Source organism: Protopterus annectens, chromosome 3.part0 (assembly GCF_019279795.1).
Source record: "Protopterus annectens isolate FY-2018-M chromosome 3.part0, PAN1.0, whole genome shotgun sequence".
In the NCBI taxonomy this organism is placed as follows: domain Eukaryota; kingdom Metazoa; phylum Chordata; order Ceratodontiformes; family Protopteridae; genus Protopterus; species Protopterus annectens.
The window spans coordinates 635104281-635119976 of record NC_056731.1 but is presented as its reverse complement, the minus strand read 5'-3'; the positions used below and the strand labels follow the sequence as shown (position 1 = coordinate 635119976).

Genomic DNA, 15696 nt, shown 5'->3' with positions numbered 1-15696 from the left:
CCCCCCAAGCATGAGATTGAGGAAGAGTGGGTTCCGACGGAACAGACACCCAAAGGGGTCTCGGGGCCTCAGACAGAGTCCTTGTCAGTGCAGAGGAAAGACGTCCTCTAGTAAAATTTGGATAAAAAAAAGCCTTAGAACAGAGGGATCCAAGGGAGGGTTGCTGGAGAAATTGACCCAAAGCCTGAAGTGGGATAGGTCTAGGCGGACTTGAAATTCCCCTGGCGGTCAGCAGCTGGTCAAAAAGGCGCACCACATCCAATTCGGAAAGGCTCCTGGTGGATCTCACCTATGCCCCAGAGAGGGAATCTGGCCGGTCCGAAAAGGGACTGCAGGCTTGTCCGGCAAACGGGTCCACAGTAGATAAGTATCGGGTCCGTTTTGTGTCACAGAATGGCACCGACTATTCCAATTGTGCAACTGGTAACAACAGTATGGTTGGAGCCATGAACAGGCTCGGAGCCAAAATTACGATAGGGGTGGACGGCAAAAACGGTTCTGAGGTAGTTGTTGGAACCGATATCGGAGCAGAAATGGGCGATGTCGGTGCAGAAAGAGAAACAGATACGCTGGGTCGGTACCGAGGCAGTAGACTGTGCCATAGTCGCCAGTGTTGGGGTAGGTGCCGATGAGGCGACCTCAGTAAAACTTCGCTGGAGCCAAGCTCAGAGCCGATGTAGTAGTCGGCACCAAAGAGGCAGAATGGTGTTCAGATGAGGACTTATGGGCCTTGTGCTTGTGACTTTTACTTCTGTCACCGGCCTGTGAAGAGGGGTCCGATCAAGGACATTTCTTGTCCAGAGAAGGAGAGGATGAGACCTCTGTCGCAGAAATAGCCTCCGAAAAAGGAGGTAGCAAGCAGGCCCTTTAAAATCTGTTTGTTACGATGTTCATTCAGCATCCGCCGACTGAAACTAGCACAAATATCACACGGGGTTTCGCCGACAAATGCGGAACCCCCAAACAATACACACACACTCTTCAAGGAGGTCACTATTCGTTAGTTTACCACTGCAAGAAGAGCAGTGTTTAAACCCAGTAGTTCCCTTCTTTTCAGACATCCCAGAAAAGACACACACACACACACACACACACACACACACACACACACACACACACACACACACACACACACGGGAAAGAGTGCGAAAAGAGAAGAAATGGAGAGAAAGGAAATATCAACAATGGTAACGAGATACCACAAGGGTAGAAAGTTAGAAATACCAAGTAATTACAAACAATGGTAAGAGAGAAATACCCGTGGGTAGAGCTGAAGCAATATAGAAATCAAGAACAGATTATAAAAAGAGGAACAACTTTTTCAAAACTAGTAAATATATCTGAAAAAAGCACTTCGCTGGAGAGCTCGATGAAATGCTGCTATATGGCTGCGCGGCAAACGAGATCGTAAGTAACTGAGCAAAGGGCATTGTGGGTAGCAGCTTAGCTCGAGAGTTTTTGGTGAACGCAAGCTTGGTATAAGGCCGACTTGGTTCCGAGGGCTCAGAACTGAACCCCATCAGTAATGAATAGGAAGAAGATTAACAACTTCAGATCTAAGGATATTCACACCTCCTGGCTAATGAATAGACACGCCTCTGCCTTTAGTGTTTCGGTCCAGGTTACGTGGCCAAAAGATGTGCTATGAATTATAGCCTGGTAATGCAGGGGTGGTCTCTGAAGCCTTGAACCAGGTCTCTGCCACTGCACAGATGGCGATGCTCTCCATTTTAAGGAGTGCCTCAAGTGAATGCAATTTGAGGTTTAGACTTCTAGCATGGAGTAGCATTACCCTCAGATTTTGCTTACTTGTACTGGTTACATTGGTGAATTCGTCATTTGAACCTTGCCTAAAACACGCACTATAGGGGTGGCAAGAGCCTTAGCCAGTATCCGGAATCCAAAGAGCAACAGGTGCAGGTCATCTCTGGCAAAGCATCGTGGTCTGTCGATCATGTCATCCCAGGCAGACAGATACTGGATCCCCTTAGAATAACACCAGAAGCTTAGCCAATTGTTGAAGTTAATCATTTTGTCCTTGTACTGTGGTATTCTGGTTGATGGCATGATGCTACTCAGGGCTAGGGTCATACCTGGCTGGGTTACAAGATCAGAGAGCTCTTCCATGGGTCATTCAAACCAACATGGACAATGACAGAGTCATATTTGTACATGTTGTGGAGTGACCAGAGTGCATGCATTATGTGGCGGATCCTGAAACTATACAGGCAGCTGACAGTAACTTTCTCCTTGTTTAGCCTGGTGAGTGGAACATCAGTGTGCCTGACCAGAGAGCCACCTACGACTAGAGTGTTGGTACGTTATGCCTTATGGGCTGTGGTTGAGTGGCACAGAGTTTGTGGGCTATGTGTCATTTGGGTTGTGTTGGGGGGTGGAGGCTGCTTGCGTTTCTGCTTTGGAGGTCTCTGTTCCTTGAGTGGATTTTTATTGAGAGCCTCCGTGAATGTAGGTGCGTGTTTTGTGTTTGTGTGTTTTGGTGGTGTAGGTTTAGAGGGACTATGTGATGTGATGAGCGTGGTGCAAGTGTTTACTTTCTCCTCTTGACGGTCTAGTCCAGTCTTGGGTGAAGAGAGCTTTGCTTCCAGTTTTGGTTATATAAGTGCATCTCTCTCAGGTTGTAGTGTTGGGTGGTAGGAGGAGAGGGTTGTCTGTGTACATGAGGCAATTGCTGCATTGCCAAAAGATACCCAGATTCATCAGGTAGACAGGAGAAAATACCGGAAGCTGACCCTTAGACATGCCTGGATAGGTGCTTAATTATTAAGTACTAAAAACTGTTTTCCTCTAGACAAGTGAAGAAAGTGGAGTGCTGTAGTAATTTGTAGCTTATTTAGTGCTTACGAGTTCTGAAAAAGTGCAGAGCTCAAAGAAACAGAGCAGAGTGCTTAAACTAAAAAAACTGGCTTGTTCTAAGGGAAAATTTGAAGAGCATACTTTATGGCGCCAGGAATAGTTTAACCCTAGCTAAGCAGAGATGCATAAAATGTTTTTTTTTTTTTAAAAAAACAGTAGCAAATGAGCAAACATTTAAACAAATTAACCAAATAACCAATAAAAAGCTAAAAACTGAGCCCCATTCCAGCAGTTTTCAGACATATTCTAACTGCACACTCCTGCCACGAGGGTGCAGGAGAACCTTCTCCAAAAAAAAGATGGTCTGGATTAGTGCTCATGTTATACAAACAAAGCCAGATTCAGCAGGTCTGAATTTAGTCTATGCTACAGCAAACAAGGCGTAGCCATTTCAGAAACAGTTCAAATAAGCAGACACAATAAGCGTTTAACCACAAACTCCTAGCTCAGAAGGGCAGAATCTACCTGCTCCTCCCACAAGAGTGCAGACCACACCTTCTTAATGTAAAATAACTGGCCTAAAGCCCAAGTGCTTAAACCAGAACTAATGCACTTAGAATAACAGACACTAAGCCTTCAATCGGCAACTCCCAACTTGGGAGGATGTAAGCTACCGGTCCTGCCACAACAGTGCAGACCACAAACCTTCTTAATGTAAAACAACTGGTCTGAAGCCCAAGTGCTTCAAACAAAGGCTTAGAATAATTACAATTTAGTCAGGCTACTGACAAGCAGTAATAAATGCAGCAGAATAAATACAATGGAGTACTTTTTAAGAGGCAAAAGCAAAATAAAGTGCATTTTTTTTTCAAGTAAAGTGCAAGGAGAGAGGAAGGAGGAGCAGAAGAAAAATTCAAGGATAAGAACCTAAGTGGGCTGGCCTTCTTAAATCTTCTCTGTATTAAAGTAGAGTGAACCAGATTCTTTTTGGTCTGGTTGGACCCTTTGGAGGACTCCAGTGTTTGCTTTTTTTTTTTTAATTTCTGAATCAGTTACTTCCTGTTGAGACAGAACATCAGGGAATTTAAAAAAAGCTTTCCCCTCCCCTCTTACAGGAGCTCCATCTCCGGAAGAGTCAGGTGAAAATCCCTGGGATTCGTGGAATCAAATTTTCTTGCCTCCTTTATGGTTCCTGGAGAAGATCCTTTGAGGAGAGAAAAATGTGTTTTAGGGATAGGTTCAGCTGCATCAGGTTCCTTCCACACCCGTTTAGAGAGGAGATCTACTATTTCATCCATAGCTGGAGCTACCAAAGAACTACACAGGGCAGAACAAAAAGCCTCAGACTCTTCTTGAAAAAGCAGTTGAGAGAACCATCCCCTTTCTTTTTTAGTTCAAGGATTTCTTCAAAATGAAATGTCTTCAAAGGGGAGGGGGGTCTGGGGCAATCTTTCTTTCAAAGTCAGCATCAGTGGCGACAGGCTCCTGAGGGAATCCAGGTACCTCCTTTTGCATGCATGCTTCCTGTGTACCTCCTCGGTGGGATGCTCTGTACCGGACTCATAAGCGGAGGTGGTCTCTCCCACATGAGCTGGCTCAAGATATTTGGTTACAGACTGTCCTGATGGGATAGAGTAGGTTCCTGACCCTTGGAAATTCTTTGGGGGGGGTTGAACCGAACTCCAGGGGGGTAGTCTTATCTGGAAAGAGAGAGTACCCTCTCAAAAGCTAAGCTCAATACAGGTCCAAGGAACCAAGCTCCCCAAAGGAAGCTCAACCCAGGATATTGCCAGCTCAGATTAGAGGTTGACAATGGAGCAGAACTGTCTGAAGTGGAGGCTCCAAGAGGGAGGAGTGTTTTGAAGACCCTGGTTCTGAACCTATCCTGCCAGAGTCAGTGCCTACCATTTGGCTACAAGACCCACACAGGTTCAAAGCAGTCAAACCCGACCAAAGCAAAGAACTCATCAGCATCAAGAAAGAGCAAACCCTAGGCTCAGATGCAAACCTGCCCCGAGTGGAAGTCTGACCCAAGTGCTCCAATCCTGAAGGTCAGACACGAGAAGGAGCAGTTACTAAATGGGAGGAATAAATCATCCCTCAGCCATGGTGGTGGCCAGAGCCAGGAGGATCCTCCAATGAATCTGGGTCCAAAGAAATTATCAATAATGTCCACGTTTGCTTCAGTAAGACTCCTGGTAGATCTGGCTGACCAGACAGATAAAGCAGGGAGCAGAGGCCATGGTAGTCTAGAATGATAGTACTGCTTTTCCTGTAACATAGCAGTCATTTGCTCCAGTTGAGGAAAAGCACATATGCACACACACAGTTCCAACAAATCCGCCCTATGCTTGGAGGTAAATGAAATTTGGGGTAGCTGGGTTAACACGGGGAAATAATGGGTAAGGAAAGGAGCCCAAGCCCTAGGTCCAAAGCTTGAAACTGGTTTAAGTCAGATTAAAAGACCCATATGTTGGGGAATGGATGAAAACCTCAATTACTGGCACACAGTACAATCATTTCATGCATGTGCGACCTATTAGATGAAAGCAGTTACAATTTCAATTCATCCCCAAAAGCAAAAATGAATGCAAAATGACCTTACCATTATCCCAGTAACGACGCTGTTCTACTAATTTTTGCATACGAGATTTGACAGAGGAAGCAGCCACTCCTACATTTGTGCAGTGTTCTTCTCCATTAGAAGATGGAAGAGAGTAAGCTAGGGTAGCTGAAGTTGTCCGAGCTGCAGGTGATTCTCTAAGCAGTTCTGGAGCAGCTACTGTTGTATCAGGTACACCACCCGGTTGCTTGTTCTCTGTACAACCAGCTGAAGTGTCCTTATTTCCAGAGCATCTTCGTTTTGATGGAGATGGATTTGTATCCTTTTTTTCTTTAAAAGAAAAAAAAAAAAAGTTAAACTCAAACTAGACAGAGGGATAGTGCAAATTTGCTCAGACTAGGTCTACATATATCCCCACCTTCTGCAGTCAACAGATGTACTTCTACTAAAAGACAGAAGAGCTCAAAATGCTATTAATCCCATACAGTAGTTATCTTTAAAATACTTAATCAGTTTCAGAAAAATCACATTTTTAATTTAGTTCTACACTTGTTAAACTCAGGCCAACAGGAAGTATGTAAACGCACCATAACAGAGATATGAATGATCACTGTTGCAATAGCCAAAGCTAAATGGGTTATATCCTGCACAGAATACAGCAGCTGGCCATCATTCACACCTTCAGAACACCTTCCACATGCCCAAACAGATAGCAAAAAAGCTCTGAACTGGTTTGCAGAGAAACCTGACTTGAGCTAAGGGAGGCAAAGCCCAGAGAGAATAATGTTAAGAACATACAAGTCCACAGACAGGCAAAAAAAAAATACAACCAAAAAAATTAAGAGTCGTGGAGAAACTACAGTAGCAGTGATCATTCAAACGCTTACAGTTATAGTATGTTTACTTACACAACTGTATTATGTTCATAATTATAATCACAAGTTGCTGCTCCTAAAATCCAAACCTTTACAAAATTCCATAGATGGAGCAAAGGCCCTGGTAGAGAAAGAGCATCAGCACTGCCTGAAACAGTGATGCTGTGGTGAAAGTAAAAAGGTACAGCCTGAGGCAACCATCTGGAAATGCTCAGTTTTAAACACTGATGAACTTTTCTTACCTACACAAGAAATTTACAACTGGTCAGAAGTTCTGAAGGATTTTGTTCTCTCAATATAGTACCAGTCAGGAAGCTGGATTGGCTTAAGGTAGACTGAGACCACTTTAAAAGTATTAGTGCTCAACAAAACCCTAACTTTGTGGAAAATAAGGCTGGCCCGACATAAAAGCTTACAACTCCAAATACTCAGAGGGAGAAAAATAAAATAAATAAATAAATAAATAAGACTGTTTTCCAAATTAAAATACACAAGTTAGCCTGATGAGCTGGTTCAGATGGAATAGTGTTTCTAAAACACATTACGTCTTTTTTTCTGAAAGGCTTTTTATGCAAAAAGTACAGTTTTGTACCTACCATAAATGTAGATGTTAGAGTGCTAATACAGCTGCAGTCATAACAGATGGGTTTTCCTGCCATCGGACGGGTCCTCAGTCGGGCGAATTCCAAAGTCTAGGTCCGGCGTTGGATGTAGTCGCGAATTCCAAAGTCTAGGTCCGGCGTCGGATGTCGTCGCTTCTTCCCTGATGTCAGTGTGACAGGGGTATAAAAGAACCAGCCAACGCCATTTTCTTCAGTTTTTCTTGCCCCAGATGTCAGGTGCCCCCAGAAGGAAGGCAAAACATAAATTTATGTAATAATGCAATGCAATATAATCAAAAAAACAGTAGTTGCAAGCAAATACACCATAAAAGAATACCCCAATGAGGTTGTATGAGAAGGTGTTAGCCATTAGGCCTGTCCCAAGAGGGGAAGGAGGGAGGGAAACCTGGACTGCAGCTGTATTAGCACTCTAACATCTACATTTATGGTAGGTACAAAACTGTACTATGTTCATCGTGCATACAGCTGCAGTCATAACAGATGGGTAGAATCCCAAAGCTAAAAAAAAAGGGTGGTAGGCACTAAGTGGAACTAGGAGGAGCCTGGATGCCCTGCAAGACTGCAGTGGCAAAGCCCGCTCTAGATTTGGAATATAATGGTAGGTGATAGTGCTTGGAGAAAGTATGTACAGAACTCCAAGTGGCTGCTTCCAAAATATTTTTGGTAGGAACCCCCCTGAGGAAAGCTGCAGAGGTAGCTGTGGCCCTTGTGGAGTGAGATCGGATGCCTGTAGGTACAGTTTTACCATGAAAAGAGTAACAAAAACGTATACAGTGGGCTGTCCATTTTGAGATTGTCTGTTTGGAAATAAGCTTCCCTTGAGCACCTGTAGCATAGGACACAAAGAGTTGCTCTGATTTTCTGAAAGGCTTTGTTCTGTCCAAATAATAACGGAGCTGTCTGTGAATGTCCAAGGAATGTAGTAATCTCTCCCCTTTGTTTTGTGGATTAGGGTAAAAGGTAGGTAAGTGGATAGCCTGATTCAAGGCTACCCTGGATACTACCTTTGGCATAAAGGAAGGATTGGTTCGTAAGAAAACTCTATCCTGATGGAAAATGATGAAAGGCTGCACAACCATGAGGGCTTGTAGTTCCGAAACCCTGAGTGCTGAGGTGATAGCCAGAAGGAAGGCTATTTTCCATGACAAATATTGCAGTTCTGTTGAAGCAGCTGGATCAAAAGGAGGCAGGGTCAGTTTTTCTAGAATGAAATCGAGGTCCCAAGCAGGTACTGGTTGCTTCCTTGGGGGTTTTATGTTCTTAGCCCCTCTGAGAAACTGTCTTAAGAGAGGGTGAGAGAATAAAGGAGGATCAGTGTTGTATTCTGCAGAAATGGCTGAAGCATGGATTTTGATGGAGGAGAATGAAAGTCCACTGCTTAGCATCTCCGCTAGGTACTGTAATATTTGAGGTACATTCAGTATTCCAGGATTCTGACCCTTTTTCTGATTCCAGGCACAAAACCGTTTCCATTTTGCGGAGTAGGCTTTTCTAGTAGAAGGCCTTCTGGCCTCCAAAATGACATCTTGCTCCTCCTTGAGTAGGGTCTGTTGTGAATTTAAGGAATCCTCCATGCGGCTAGATTGAGTGTTTTCAGCTGACTGAAGAGTTTTGAAGTTGTGCTGAGTCAGTAGAAGAGGCATTAGAGGCAGGATCCATGGTGGAGAATGCGTCAGGCTCCTCAGGAGTGGGTACCAGTGTTGTCTTGGCCAGTCTGGAGCAATGAGAATCATCTTTGGTCTGTCTGCTCTGGCTTTTAATAGAACTTTGGGCAGCAGAGGAAGAGGTGGAAAGGCATAAACTTGTCATTGTTGTCCAACTGAAAGAGTGCGTCCACTTTCCAGGCCTGTAGATGAAAGGTCCTTGAGCAGAATTTTGTCAATTGGTAATTTCTGTGGGTGGCAAATAGATATATGTCTGGCCTTCCCCATGCTTGAATTATTTTTGTAAAAACTTGAGGATGCAACTTCCATTCGTGTGGATCTGTCATATTTCTGCTCAGGTTGTCTGCCAGCGTGTTTTCCTTGCCTGGCAGGAACTGTGCTTGAAGTTGGATTTGTAATTCCAGAGCCATGTTCCATAGAGACATGGCTAGCCTGCATAGGGTGTATGAATGGGTTCCTCCCAGTTTGTTTATGTACCACATCACTGTGGTGTTCTCTATCCTTAGCAATAGCTGGCCTGGATGCAGTAGGTCTCTGAAAGCCATAATAGCATTTATTACGGCTAGCATTTCCTTTTGATTGATGTGTAGGTGCTTTTCTTTTTGTGACCATTTGCCCTGAATGCACCGATCTGTCATGTGCGCCCCCCAGACGTAGTCCGAGGCGTCTGTTGGGATGACTTGATTTGCTTGAGGCTTGCAGAATGGGAGACCTATGTTTCTTTGGCATGCTTGAGCCCACCACAGAAATTCCTTTTGAAGACATTGAATCAGTGGTATAATTGTTTCCAAACTGTGGCTGTGTTGAGACCATAAGTTTTTTAGGTACCATTGAAGTTTCCTCATTTGCAGCTTTGCACATGGGATTAGCAGGATGCAAGATGCCATGCATCCCAGAGCCTGCAGGATTTTCCTTGCAGTCAGCCTGGTGAGGGTTGCCAGTTTTCTGAAGTATTGAGTTAGTTGCCCTTGTTTCTCTGGCGTGAGGTAGGCCATCTGGGTGTTTGTATTCAAGCTGGCACCCAGGAAAATTATTGTTTGAGAGGGTATTAGTCTTGATTTCTTTTTGTTGACTGTGTATCCCAGAGAATTCAACAATATTATTACAAACGCCAGGTGTTTCAGAAGTATGTGTTTGCTGTCCGCTTAGATCAGGCAGTCGTCCAAATATGGGTATATTTGTATCCCTTGAAGTTTGCAGAAGGCAATTACTGATGCCAGGCATTTCGTGAACACTCTGGGCGCAGTAGATAAGCCAAAGGGCAATGCAGAGAATTGATAATGGGCTGAACCTGCAAGAAATCTGAGGTATCTTCTGCAATCTTGTCTGATTGGGACATGCAGGTATGCCTCCTTGAGGTCCAATGTTACCAGCCAAGACTCCTTGCCCAGCATGGGAAGAAGCTGCTGTAATGTGAGCATCTTGAACTTTGGTACGAGTAAATATGCGTTTAGGATGGATAGGTCCAAAATAGGTCTCCAATCTTTGCCCTTCCTTGGTACCAGGAATAGTCTGGAATAAAAACCTTGACCCTGTTCTTGTACAGGTACCTCTTGAATAGCTTTCATGTCCATGAGATCTGAAATTTGTTTTTGTGCCTTTGCCCTTTGATTGTGTGGCAGGTTTCGCATGCCTCTCATTTTTGGAAGGGTGTGAAAGTGGAATCTGTAGCCTCTGTCTATGATGTCCAGGATCCATTTGTCTTTTGTGACAATATGCCAATTTTTCAAAAATAATGCCAGTTTTCCGCCTAAAGGTGCTGCCATTTGAGCCTTGCTTGGCATGCAAAGGGGAAAGTCATTGGTTCTGCCTTCTGAATGGCTGTGAACTATCCTCACCACCTCTTGGTGTAGGTGCTTGCCATTGTCTGGCTCTAAATGATCCTTGAGATTGCCCTCTACCCCTCGGGCGCCTGTATCTACCTCTTTGAGGTCTGTCCGTAGCTGGAAAGGACCAATTTTTTGAAGGCCAATTTCTACTGAAACGTGGTGGTTGTACCTGTAGGAAATCTTTCACTGTTTGCATTGATTTTGCCTTTTCCTCCATTTTCTTTAATACCTCCTCAGCTTTAACCCCAAACAATACATCTTTTTGAAGAGGTGCATCTAGTAATTTTGCTTTGACATGATCTGGTAAGGTTTGCTCTTTGAGCCAAGCATGTCTATGTACGACTGATCCTGTAACAGCAGCTCTACATGAAGCCTCTAAAGCATCAAAACCACATTGCAAGGTATGTTTACCCACTTGCTCTGCACTATGCAACAAATCCTGCAACTCCAAGTCTGGTTGTTCAGGTTGTGACATTTTGCTTTTCAACTGAGAACAAAAAATGTTGATACTTTAACATATGGAACTGACAGTTGAATGCCCTCGTGGTTAAGGTGGCCGAGGTGTATACCTTTTTCCCCCCACCTTTCTAAAGCTCTGGAATCTCTCTCTGAAGGTAATGGTTTTTGGCTGTGGAGGCCTCAATTCCCTTGGGACCCTGTGAAATAGTTTCTGGGTCAGCCGCATGGCTTTTGTATAGGAATTGGTGTGAATCAGGAACCCGGTAATACCCGTCAGGCTTGACTGGAGCTGGAGGTAAAGAATCTGGGTTGAGGCTGGCCTCTGAATACACATCTAGTATGTCCAAGACAGGAGGTACAGCCAGCGGCCTGTGCTGAGGGAGCAAGAGGAAATCCCTGAGCCTTTTCTTGGAGTCTCAGTACTCTTGGCCTTCCCAGTGGAAGTGTTCCCTCAAGGTAGGCATGGTTTCCCCAAAAAAAAAGAGTAATCCTCAGGGGGGGGAAGACAGAGGGAATGGACTCCTCTGCATCAGAATCTTCAAAAGGGGAGTATGAATGTTCCTGGTCCTCAGAATGTTCTGAAGTAATGGAGGCCTGGTCCGAGGAAGGGTATTCTTCCTCCACTCTGGGCCTTTTGTCCGAGGGGGGTTGAGAACCCCTGATAAGAGTAATCAAATCCTCAGCCATTTTGAGCATCTGCTTTTTAGGCATGGGGCCTTGAGTGGGGCCCTGTGGAGCTTGTCTTTTAGTATGCATGGCTGCTTTAGATTTAGTGAAAGCCTTAATGGAGAAAGAAGAAGGCCTGAAGACACCTTGAGAGGTGGCAGGCCTGTCTAAACTCTGAGTTTCCCCGCCAAGAGTGGCTTCGGTATCTGTAATCGGGGTGTGGGCTTAAGAGCCTGCGATCTCTGGCACAGAAGACATCGCTAATGAAGTGTCATCGGTAGTCAGGGGCTGTGTAGGCACCTCGCTGAGAACCGGAGCACCTGTAGACAGCTTTAGCGTGGTGTCGGTAGAAGTTGCGGACCTCGTATGTCGGTCCTTATCTTTGCGTCTTTTACTCAAAACTGGAGTCGGAGTATCCGACGACATAATGTAATTAAACTTTTTGCCAAAATAGTGTTGAGCGAACTCCGCCCGACGCTTAATAGTGCGTCTGTTGAATGTAGCACAAAAACGACAGGCCGAGACGTCGTGGTCTGGGCCTAAGCAAGGAATGCAGAGGGAATGGAAATCCTTATGCGGTATTTGCTTCCCACATGAAATGCAATTATTAACTTTGTCTGACATCGGTCCGAGGCAAGAAAAGTTTCCCCAACAGGGTACTTCGCTTTCAAGAAGTCTTCGTTGCTGAAAAATATTCGTAATTTCAGGAGCTGGCCGACCGGCACTTGCGAACTGCTTCTGCTTCGGGCACCGCGCGGCAAGAAAGACTGAAGAAAATGGCGTCGGCTGGTTCTTTTACACCCGTTGCACTGACGTCAGGGAAGAAGCGATGACATCCGACGCTGAACCTAGACTTTGGAATTCGGCCGACCGAGGACCCACCTGACGACAGGAAAACCCATCTGTTATGACTGCAGCTGTATGCACGATGAACATCACCTTTTAAAAAACATTTGGGATCCATGGGCAGACATGCAGAAATGTCCAACAAATGAACCTTGATAAAGGAACAAAGCAAGCCATAGCATAGTAACTCACACATTGTAAAACCATAGACACGAGCTGGTTATTTTGTTTGCACCAACTAGAAATCCCTTTTCCATTTGCCAATATACAATTTTCTAGTAGCAGGATTTCTTGCCTCCATTAACACGTCACATTCTTTCAGAAAACCGATGTCTAGAAGGTATTAAAACCTCATCAGCCTGTCAGTTGTAGTTGTTTGAAGTCAGGATGCATCAAAACACCTCTTATTCTTGTGTAAGAATGAGAAAATTGTCTGAGAAAGCTTGTGGTAACCAAGAACCCCTGCTGCCTGGATCTGGAGTAGTCACCAGTGATTTTTGGGGAGTAATTCCAAATGATCACAAATACCCTCGAATGAAATGAAAGGCAAGGAGGAACATGCCTGTCTAAAGAAAAGGCATCCATCACTCAGACCTTCTTGGAGTGTAATGCATTATTATGGATGGTATTATATAATAGCGTAATTAGGTTGCTGTTCTTAGCTAATAGTAGGTTTTGTTTATTATTTTTGTGTTTTATTGTTATATTGTTTATTTAATTTTAGTACACCTTGGGAACCTTGGGTGGTCACGATAAAGTAAAGTAATTTTGTCATGTTATAAAATGACAACAAAGCACTTGAACTCAGTTTCCATTCAGGATGGTCTGCCCCATTCAGGATGGTCTGCCCTGATCCTGCTCAGCTTGTCCTACATAATTTGTAGCGACAGTAAATGAAATATACCACTTGGAGGGTTGACAATAAAATGGAAAATCTAGTTTAATTGTATAAATATACAATTCATTCCTTGGAAAAGAAAAAAAACAAAAACAAATATATGGCATAAACACATTCAAAAAATGAACAGATAAATATGACAAGTTACAAGGAATACCACAACATTTACAATAAACCCAAGCCTATACAAAAACTATGTTAGACAAGTTCATACATATACAAACCTACACGTGCATGCACGCGCACACACTTTCTCCAACACATGATTTGAATCAGCAATCTGTTTTAAAGGAGTAATTATTCTGAGAGCTCTGTAAAACTGGCGATGGGAAACTAAGTGCTTAATTGTATTTGCATTTCTTGGAAATAAAATGTTAATTTGTTTCCAACACCATTTTGGTGCAAGTTTAAGTAACTTTGCAGTTGGTACTGTACCAAATTATGTTTTTGATGCAAAGACTGCCTTGTTTTTGTATTTTGTTAAGGGCAGCCATTCAAGTTTCCTCTCGGAGCTGAAAACTGTTGCCATGACATCATGAAAGCGTGAGCCCATGAATCTCACTATCTAATGTGTAGGTTACTGTAGTTCCATACAGAATGGATCAGCAGGAGTTACTTCCTTGAAAGACAAGTAACCAAAGTAACATGCTGGTAGTGTCTTCTGAGCACAGTATGTTTAATAGGTTCAGTGCTTTTGGCTGCAATCACCATGACTTTTTCCAATAAAGTCCTGGTGACTGTAGATGAAAGTGCTTAAAAAAAATCATAGTGCTACTTTGCTCAGAAAAATTACAAGCTTGTTATTTTGGTTACTTGGGCAGCCACAGTGGTGCAGCGGTTAGTGTTGTCGCCTCACAGCAAGAGGTTCTCCGGTTCAATCCTCGGCTGGGGTGCCTTCTGTGCGGAGTCTGCATGTCCTCCCTGTGGTTGTGTGGGTTTCCTCCGGGCACTCCGGTTTCCTCCCACATACCAAAGGTGGATTGGACACTCTAAATTGGCCCTAGGTGTGAGTGTGTGCGGCTTCCGTGGAAAGTTGGGCGCCAGGCTGGCAACTCGACACCGTAAAACTCCACTGCCAATCATGAGCGGACAGGTGTTCCGCTGTGGCGACCCCTAACCGGGAAAAAGCCGAAAGTAGAAGTTATTTTGGTTACTTGGTTTGAGTTTTCACTCTTTGGTGAATTTTAATTCCTTGAAAAAAATAAGTTGTCAAATAGTTTATGCTTTCACTTACTAGATCATTGCATCTATTAAAGAAAGAGCTGCCTTTTTTTTTTTTTTAAGTTAATTTTCGATTTACCATTACATAAGTTTTGTGGTTATTTTACAGAAAGCCATAAGCAATGAAAATTTTTTTTGCAAAATTTTTAATTAACATTAGGTGTATGACAAGAACGTCTGACGGAGAAATAGCACACTAATTGTTGGCAACATTCCATTTTTCAGATTCTCGGTCTCTGTCTTGATTTGATTTTTGCTTTATCCATAGGATCATAAGAGGTTGCTAGGCTATTGACCCCGAGGCCCTTATAAGCCTAGCCAACGGTTTACCCCATGTTTACACAAGTCAGCACCCAGAGCCCCTGTCCAGCAGGGACACAGGGAATATTTTACTCTGTATGACGCTTTACATCAATGGCTTGCTGCAGTAATAACTACAAGCTACTGCAACCTAGAGACCAGTCTTTTTGAAACAGCTCAGTCAGAAAAGCAAGTTAATTTATTTATTTGTAAACTTGGTTACAGGAAGACCTGTGTTTAAGTCTGGTGGGGCCCTATGGCTGTGCCAAAGTTGTCTCCAAGTACATCTGGAAGTGTTAAGAGTTCTGCAGTATATACAGACCTACCCTTCCCTATCCAAACAGTTCTGAGCCAGCATATTACTGCTGCTGTGTGTAAGACAGGTAGTGTCAATGAAAGTTCAGATGACTGACTGGAGTGACAAATTAATTGGTTGGTCTAGCTGTATATAGGACACAGGCAGTGCTGGTGAGTTGGATGTTCAAGACAAATGCTAAATGTGCTCATTCATTCTGTCCTTAAAATGATAACAGTACCACTGATTCATTTCAGATTACATAATTTCTTTCTGGTTCCCAAGCTAACAGAAACTCAGAGGTTAATAGCCCTTTTGATCTTGCAGATGGTCCAGAATCCAGAGCAATAAAATAAATCATACATGTAAATTCTAGCATTAACTCTGGCCTCAAAACAATAGGCAGAATGCCTCCCTCTAGACATCTCGGCTCCAAGTTTTAGATCAAAGAATTTCACAATGCTTGATTTATCAGCTTTCTTACAGCAGGGTGCACAGTTAATTTTTTCAGTTCAACATTCAATATAGTCTTTTTCCTGTGGCTTACATTAATATTTACAAATGACAGAATTGTCTACAAACATTTATCTGGCTAGGCTGGCAGCCTTCACCTATCTTCACATGTGCTATGCAGACAGGCACT

The 15696-nt window shown here is 43.6% G+C and overlaps 1 protein-coding gene across 1 annotated transcript in view; it reads right to left on the bottom strand.

The window, feature by feature from the left end:
- Positions 1-5375: 5375 nt before the first annotated feature.
- Positions 5376-15696, bottom strand: part of LOC122796890 (anillin-like) — a 119505-nt gene continuing 109184 nt past the window's right edge. Inside the window, exon 3 of the mRNA XM_044065644.1 lies at positions 5376-5707. Coding sequence (XP_043921579.1) covers positions 5376-5707 — 332 coding nt within the window. The remainder of the gene's footprint in view (positions 5708-15696) is intronic.